The sequence below is a fragment of the Frankliniella occidentalis genome, unplaced genomic scaffold, assembly GCF_000697945.3.
Source record: "Frankliniella occidentalis isolate FOCC.00 unplaced genomic scaffold, Focc_3.1 Scaffold495, whole genome shotgun sequence".
Lineage (NCBI taxonomy): Eukaryota > Metazoa > Arthropoda > Insecta > Thysanoptera > Thripidae > Frankliniella > Frankliniella occidentalis.
The window spans coordinates 102,365-109,834 of NW_026267613.1; the positions used below are offsets into that span (position 1 = coordinate 102,365).

The 7,470-nt window shown below is 52.8% G+C and overlaps 1 protein-coding gene across 1 annotated transcript; it reads left to right on the plus strand.

Annotated features, from left to right (window-relative positions):
- Nucleotides 1-143: 143 nt before the first annotated feature.
- LOC113218006 (putative inorganic phosphate cotransporter) lies at nucleotides 144-6,491 on the plus strand. Its single transcript, XM_026438131.2, has 8 exons — nucleotides 144-342; nucleotides 2,680-2,855; nucleotides 3,012-3,124; nucleotides 3,222-3,439; nucleotides 3,531-3,907; nucleotides 4,196-4,328; nucleotides 4,621-4,862; nucleotides 5,147-6,491. Exons 1-8 carry the CDS (start codon nucleotides 243-245, stop codon nucleotides 5,333-5,335), a joined length of 1,548 nt encoding a protein of 515 aa, XP_026293916.1. The 5' UTR covers nucleotides 144-242; the 3' UTR covers nucleotides 5,336-6,491.
- Nucleotides 6,492-7,470: the final 979 nt, after the last annotated feature.

The window sequence follows — 7,470 nt, forward strand, 5'->3', positions numbered from 1 at the left end:
GGAGGGGCCCAGAGCATCCCAAGTCGCCCTTATCTCCGCCGCCCTGCCCGCTCCGCCGCGGGTGGGGGCCGCGGGGGCGCAGGCTCGGGCGCAGGTGGCGGCGCGGGACCCCCGGGTGGGGGCAGGAGACTTCATAAGGAGGACCGGGCGGGCAGCGGGCGCCAGCTGAGAGAGGCTCGCCCGCCTGCCCGCCACGGACGGTCCCGACACCCGGAACACACCTCCACCCCCCGAGCTCCGTCATGACTTGGAAGTCGGAGACGAGCATCGCCGTGGACGCCAAGGTCGCCCACAGTACGAGCACAGAGCAGCTCACCGAGGACGCGGCCAAGGACGTGCCAAGTGAGCCTTTCTTTTGTGTCGGGTCGTTTATTGCGGTCCCCCGCTTCTCCACGTGCGTGCGGGGTGTCAGTTGTTTACCGCTCCGTTCACCCGTCAGTCAATTAGTGATTTAATGATGATTAATTTCCTACTTTATTCGATTTTCAAATAACGCGTTATTGGCAACTTTATTGCACTCGTGCTCGTCTGTCTCGCTTTAAAAAAATAAAAAAATAAATCGTTAATTAATTATATAAATACGTCTGCACTTTACGACAGGGGAAATTTGGGGCCATTACAATATGTATTGTGAAATAAAATGTCCCTCGTAATTTAGACTGTGGACTGTTGTAGAAGGCAAGATTATTCGTGCTCAACGCAATGACCTTTACAAAGTTGTCGTTTGCTTTAATAAGAGACCTTTGCAGTAGCCTAAATGCTCAACCTCATTATTTGTGGTAGTGAAAATTTACGTTGCTGCTAAGACTAGTAGAAAATCACTATCGCAGTTTAGTGAAGAAATCGAAACATTTCCGTGCGGGCGGGTTCGAGTAGGCTATGAGTGCTATGAGTAACGAGCGGTGGGACGCCGCAGGTTACTGTTCAATTATGAAATATGTGAAATAATGGGTGTTTATCGATAGGGAGGCAGAAGGGTGCTAACTAAATGTTCAGGGGGCCAACAGAGGTGCACTGGCGTGCTAATTCGCGCTGGACATTTGGTGACAGACGAACGGGTCCAAGGGACGAGGAGGAAGGGGAGGGGGAGGGGGGCGGTTGACACGTGTCAATGACGGGCGAATCTGTCGCTACGAATTTTGCTCTGACTAACGACTGTCCCGCCACGAGCGCCCACATAAACCTGACTACTTGGACCATGCACATTGTACTTGATTATCCTTGATTTTTCAAGTACATGTGTCATCATTCGAATCTAGATAATGTGTGCTTAAAAAAAAATCAAGAAGCAAGTACAATGTACTGGTTCCAAGAACTCAGTTTTTAGGGGGGTGAGGGCGGGATGGCGCAGCCCCTGCGTCGCAGCCTCCCCAGCAGAGTCTGATGATAGCGCGCGATAGCGTCGTGCCCAATCACTGGCGATTCACTCAGCGCAAGGATCGCGCCAACTTGCAGAGAGACTCGATGACTTTTGGACGTTAGCCGCGCGCGTGTGTCACCTGTCGCGGCCGGCGGCGAGGGCAGGAGGGGTCGGTGTGCAGCCGGCCGGCGGGTGGAACGCACCCGTCCACGGCGTCCACGCGCGCCGCGCACCGCCGCCGGGCAGGAACGCAGAGCCTTTCGTTGGCGCGCAGCTGTTAATCGTACCGCCCCGCCCCGCCCCGCCCCGCCACACCGCACCGTGCTCACGATTTGAACGAGGTGCACTCCCCCCACACCCAAGTGAAGCGTTTGTGGCGACCGCACAGGATTGAACGACCCCAATGAAAGAATTAAACTGTGATGGACTTTTCGGGACGCGCGACATCATCGTCACGTTTCGGCCGCAATAACGCAACGCGTAAACGTTCGTAATGCAAACGTCGCGGAAACGTCTCCCAAGATAAACAGCCCGGAGTCGGCTGGCTCCTGTGCAGCAATCTTTTCTTTTCCTCGTGAGTGTCAATTAGTGCGTTTATTGAGCGAAGAATGTCTCCTTGAGCTTCCGCTCGAGTGGCCGGCAGGCCGAGCCTGTCAATGGTCTTGTGCGGCGGGCTAGATAGTGGACGCTGTGCCGTGCACGGCCGTGCCGCCTAATCCGTGCCGTCTGCTGTTAGGGTTATTGTATCGAGCCTTTATCGGAAACATTGTCGCACAATTATTGTACCCCAAAGTTGGCTGATTCGCCCCGTGCACATTCGTATGGTTAGACTGTACCGCATGGCATGCACGCGTGCGGTACAGTCTTAACCAACGAAAGACTCGGAGTGGGGCGAATCAACCACCCTGGTGCACGACCAGCGCGCCGGGGTGAGGTGAGCAGTCCGCCAGAGCGACATGACTGCTCAACCGATATCGATTATAAGGCCTTTCGATACAGTCTAGAGAGTTATTTTTCGAACTTGCGCAAAAATATAATTGCGTCGCAGAAGAAAGCTTCCCGAATTTATTTCGAGACGGTGCTAATGATCGCTCCTTATGTCAAACAGAGGCGGGCCTTGACAAACACATTTGAAGAGTGTCAGGAAGGGAGGTGGGGGGGGGGGGTCGAGGTGCCAAAACTCGTCCTGCCAAATAATCACGTGGCGGCTGGTCCACTGCTGGTCCGCTGGTCCTCGTGCACCCAACGCTTTGACACCCGTCCGTACTCTGTGTGCACCATACCAACCATCACTGACCCTCGCTCCTCTTCTCCCGCAGAATGGACGGGGGTGCGGCACTTCACCACGCTCATGCTCTTCCTGGGCATGGCCAACGCCTACATCATGCGGACCAACATGTCGGTCGCCATCGTGGCCATGGTGAACCAGACGGCCGTGCTCAAACCTGAGACCCTGACCAACGAGTGCCCGGCCAACGAGTACGAGCCAGAAGAGGTGAGGTACCCCCTCGTGGTGGTCCACACTGAGGACGGCACGAACGACGATCGTTTAAACGCCTTCCTCATCATAAAGGCTACGACGTCTTTCGTCTGGTGGTCTCGTAATTAACAGTATAATGGCGTCTAAAACACGTTGTCTGTCTATTTTTAGCGGGCCGAGGACGGAGCCTTCATATGGGACTCGGAGGAGCAGAGCATCATCCTCAGCTCCTTCTTCTACGGCTACGTCGTCACGCAGATCCCCTTCGGCATCCTCGCCAAACGGTAAAAAGCTCTGAACGCTTCAATTTGACCATACGATCCCTAATGTTACCTCGGTCCACATGAGCTTACCCCGGTGGTGCTGCTCCCCGCTCTGCAGGTTCGGCGCCAAGTACTTCCTGGGCGTCGGCATGCTCATCAACTCCGTGTTCGGGCTGCTGGTGCCGCTGGCCGCCAACCACGGCGAGGGCTGGATGATCGTGGTGCGCTTCGTGCAGGGGCTGGGCGAGGGCCCCATCGTGCCCTGCACGCACGCCATGCTCTCCAACTGGATCCCGCCCAACGAGCGCAGCAAGCTGGGCGCCTTCGTCTATGCCGGTGAGCAGCGCGTTATTCCTCGGGCGCGCCGCCCGTGCGTGTGACCACACTGTGGTCGCGATCCCTAACCTGAGCCGACGGGTCCCCGCAGGCGCCCAGCTGGGCACGGTCATCTCGCTGCCGCTGAGCGGGCTGCTCTCCCGCGCCAGCTTCGGCGGCGGCTGGCCCTCCATCTTCTACGTGTTCGGCGCGGTGGGCGCGCTCTGGTCGCTCGCCTTCCTCTTCACCGTCTACGAGGACCCCAACTCGCACCCGACCATCCGCGAGTCGGAGCGGACGTACATCAACGAGGCCGTCTGGGGCAAGGTCGTCGAGGAGCCCGGCGCCGTCCCCTGGCTGTCCATCTTCAAGTCCATGCCTTTCTGGGCCATCCTGGCGGCGCACATGGGCCAGAACTACGGCTACGAGACGCTGCTCACCCAGCTGCCCTCGTTCATGAAGCAGATCCTCCACGTCAACATCAAAGACGTGAGTCCATGATCCCATGAGGACCGTTTAGGTATAGCCTATCGAGATTCATTTCGGCAAATGACGGGAGCTCAGCGCCTGCGAGACTCGGGATAGGCCACACCGCAACACACGCATGCACTGCAGGCGAGATGTTGCCTACCTACAAGGCGCTCTGAGAGCTTTCATAGGCTAAACTTGGTTGTTTCGCAAGAGCGAATTGCGGGCGAACTTAATGGGTGAATCTTTAGCCTCCACACTAGCTCCTTCTCCTGGCCTGTAGCTAAACGAGAGCTGTTACCCCTACAGAACGGTTGGCAGTCCGCCCTGCCGTACCTCTGCATGTGGATCTTCTCCAACATGTGTTCCGTGTGCGCGGACTGGCTCATCTGGAAGAGGGGCATGACGGCCACCTTCACCAGGAAGCTCCTCAACGCCATCGGTGAGTACTCAGAAGCAGAGAGGAAGATTCCCGATTACTGAGATGCCGCGGGCGCCGTTTTTATTGCGCCGTTGATTGGGGCAAAGTCATTTTAGGGAGTTACGAGCAGGGCAATCATATTGCAACTCTCTTCGCCGATAAAGGAGATAATAACGACAGCGAGAACAAATGGGCAGTGTGAGTGGGAGTGAGAATTCGAGTTTGACTTTGAGTGTGAGTGACCGAGTGATTCGCGCGGGGTATTTGCACATTGAGCGGGGTACTGACGGCGCCGTCCTGCCCCTGTGCCCAGGTCTGCTCGGGCCGGCCTTCTGCATGATCGGCGCGTCCTACACGGGCTGCTCCGGGGCGGCCACCGTGGCGCTGCTGTCCGTGGGCGTGGGGCTCATGGGCGCCACCATGAGCGCGTACCGCATCAACCACCTCGACATCTCGCCCCGCTACGCCGGCGTGCTCATGGCCATCACCAACTGCGTGGCCAACCTCTTTGCGCTGCTCGCGCCCCTCATAGCGGGCAAGATCACCAACCACAAGGTGAGCAGCAGCACATGTCGATTCTGTGAGTCTCACCTCACGAAGGAATTTCAATCTTCCAGAAAAAGTATTTTTGAGAAATTTTCCAATTTCTTTTCCAATGTCTGAATTTTTTTCAACTTTTTTTTTGGCAGTGGTTTATTTTTCATTTTTTTTTCTGGGAAAGTTTCCAATTTTTCCTGAAAGATTTCGGACTTTCAAATCCCTAAATATTTGCACGCGATGGCATAGGGGCAGTAGTCGTCGGTCGGTTTCCTAACTTGCATTCTACTTTCTTTCTGCAGCCGACGCAAGCAGCGTGGCGCACGGTCTTCTTCATCAGCGCGGGCGTGTACTTCGTTACGGCGCTCATCTACCAGGTCTTTGCGTCGGGCGAGAAGCAGTCGTGGGACACCCCACCGGACAAGCCGGCGGCGCGCAAGCGCTCCGTCGTGAACACCGACCTCGGCCTCAGCCACGTCGTCTCTTCATGATAGTACAACGACATCCCCAGTTGACACCAACGCGAAAGGAAACGTGTACATGTTGGCGCACTCGGATGCGAAAAAAACATCGCGGGCGAGTACCCATTATTGTCGAGAAATTTCCGCCAAGTGGGCTCAGGGCGATGCGCCTCGAGCGAAGATGTTCGTCAAACTACCGTTTGAGGTAGAGGAAAATCTCAAATCCGTAATGTTATTATTAATATTTATTTCATATCTGATGATGGGGCAGCGAGTGCAACAAAGTTTCTACCTTTGCCAGACAACTATATCTTTATAAGCAATGGTCTGTTACCGCTTTTAAATATCACCATGGTTATTGGCGGCGCCCCAATGAAACCTCATTGTGTATTGAAACATAGTTTAGAGTAATGGTCGCAGCCGAATTGAACCACTTTATTGGTCTGAGACTTTTCGATTTTTTTATAGCGATCTGCTTGTGGGTACATGTGCACCTACGTCGATCGGGACTGATGCCCGTCCTGCCACTTCAGTTCTAAAAGAATATGTTGGCAGAAGGTCATACCATCATTCGGTTTTCCCTTCTGATACTGCGCGTGTACCTGACATGTAAGAGTGCTCTGTGATGTTAGCTAGGTGTAAGATTTAATTATTAGTTGTTATAGATGGGGTTGAAATTCTTAGCCGTCTTCATTACCGCTGGTATCGTGTCATATGCTCCTGGAACGGGATGTAAACCCCTACCTCTAAGCCCTGGTATCACAATACTCAGAGCATCCACGGCTTACAGCAACTTTAGATGTAGACATATTCCTGATTGTTCTAAAACAAAGTACCATTTGTTTTTTGAAATGCATTGTTTAGTGTCGGTTGTTGTCTATCATGGTGGTCATGGTCACGTGGTGCACTAAAGTCCTTATAGACAGGTGGTGGTATACTGAAGACTGTAAAGGACATTCAGGCTACATTTTTCTTTTTATTTCGCCTCATCTAACTTTTAAAATATAAATTACAAAGAGTTTAAGTTACAAGAGAGAACTGGAGAAGACTGCTGATGTCGTGTGTACGTGTTAATTGAGAGAGAGACGTGTTTGTGGCATGCGTTCCCGGGAACAAACGCCTTTTATTTATTGGTTGTGAAAATAACTTTTTTTTATATAAAACAAAATAAAATATCAAATTACTTTATTGGCAATCATCATTTACACTGAACACTCTGTAACTATCTAGGTCGTATCCCAACATGGCTCGAACCAGCGCAATTAGAGGGCTCACTCTCCACTTAGCTCATGTATTCCCTTAAATAAATACAATAGATGGTTCCGGCAGTGCCCGTTTAAAGAAGAATTAATGAAATCACCACCGGAAAGAGTTCTAAAATAATGGCTTAAATTAGTGAAAACTAAAATTGACAGTTACTAGATATTTAATCGAGGTCATTCACGTTGAACTGCACTGTCAAATGACAAAAATAAGCGCGTTTTAGGTACCGGTTCCGGTCCTGACTTCTTCTTTTCTTCTCAAAGAGCGCACTGTCGGAACGGTCTATTGTGGATAAGGGAGGAGAGGAGAAACTTTGCCTTTGGTCAAAGTCGATTCGGATGAATCTTTGAGGCTCCAGAGAACTGAAGGCAGGGCTGCGACGCCACGGTTTGGGTTGCCTGTCGCCTAAGATTCATAGTACTGTGTTGTATCCAGCACGACACACACACCCTGCTTGTGCTAGGCCCTGGGTCGCTGTCGCTCTCCAGTCAGTAGTTGTTGAAGCCAAGCTTTCGGAGAGGACAGACCTCGTGCTCAGACGAGCCTCCCCCCCAGGACATGTCAGAGTCCTATACTGGACTCTCAACACTAACTCAAGGACGTGTGTGCAACTGCCTAGCCGGACTGAACCCCTTACTACCCCTCCGGTGTACTATTCTGTGTCTATAAACCTCGCAATAAACCCAAATCCTACGTTGTCAGAGACCTCCTCGTTCTCACTGCTCGCCAGAGATCCTGTCTGATTCTTGATGTAACTTAACTCTTATTACATCACAACAGCCCAGCTTCTTGTCAGAGATCTTATATCAATATTCAGTGGCATCCATGTGCAAAATCTCATCGTACAGTTCTGAACATTGTTATGGCGCCTCTTGGGGGGGGGGGGGGGGGGGGGGGGGGGG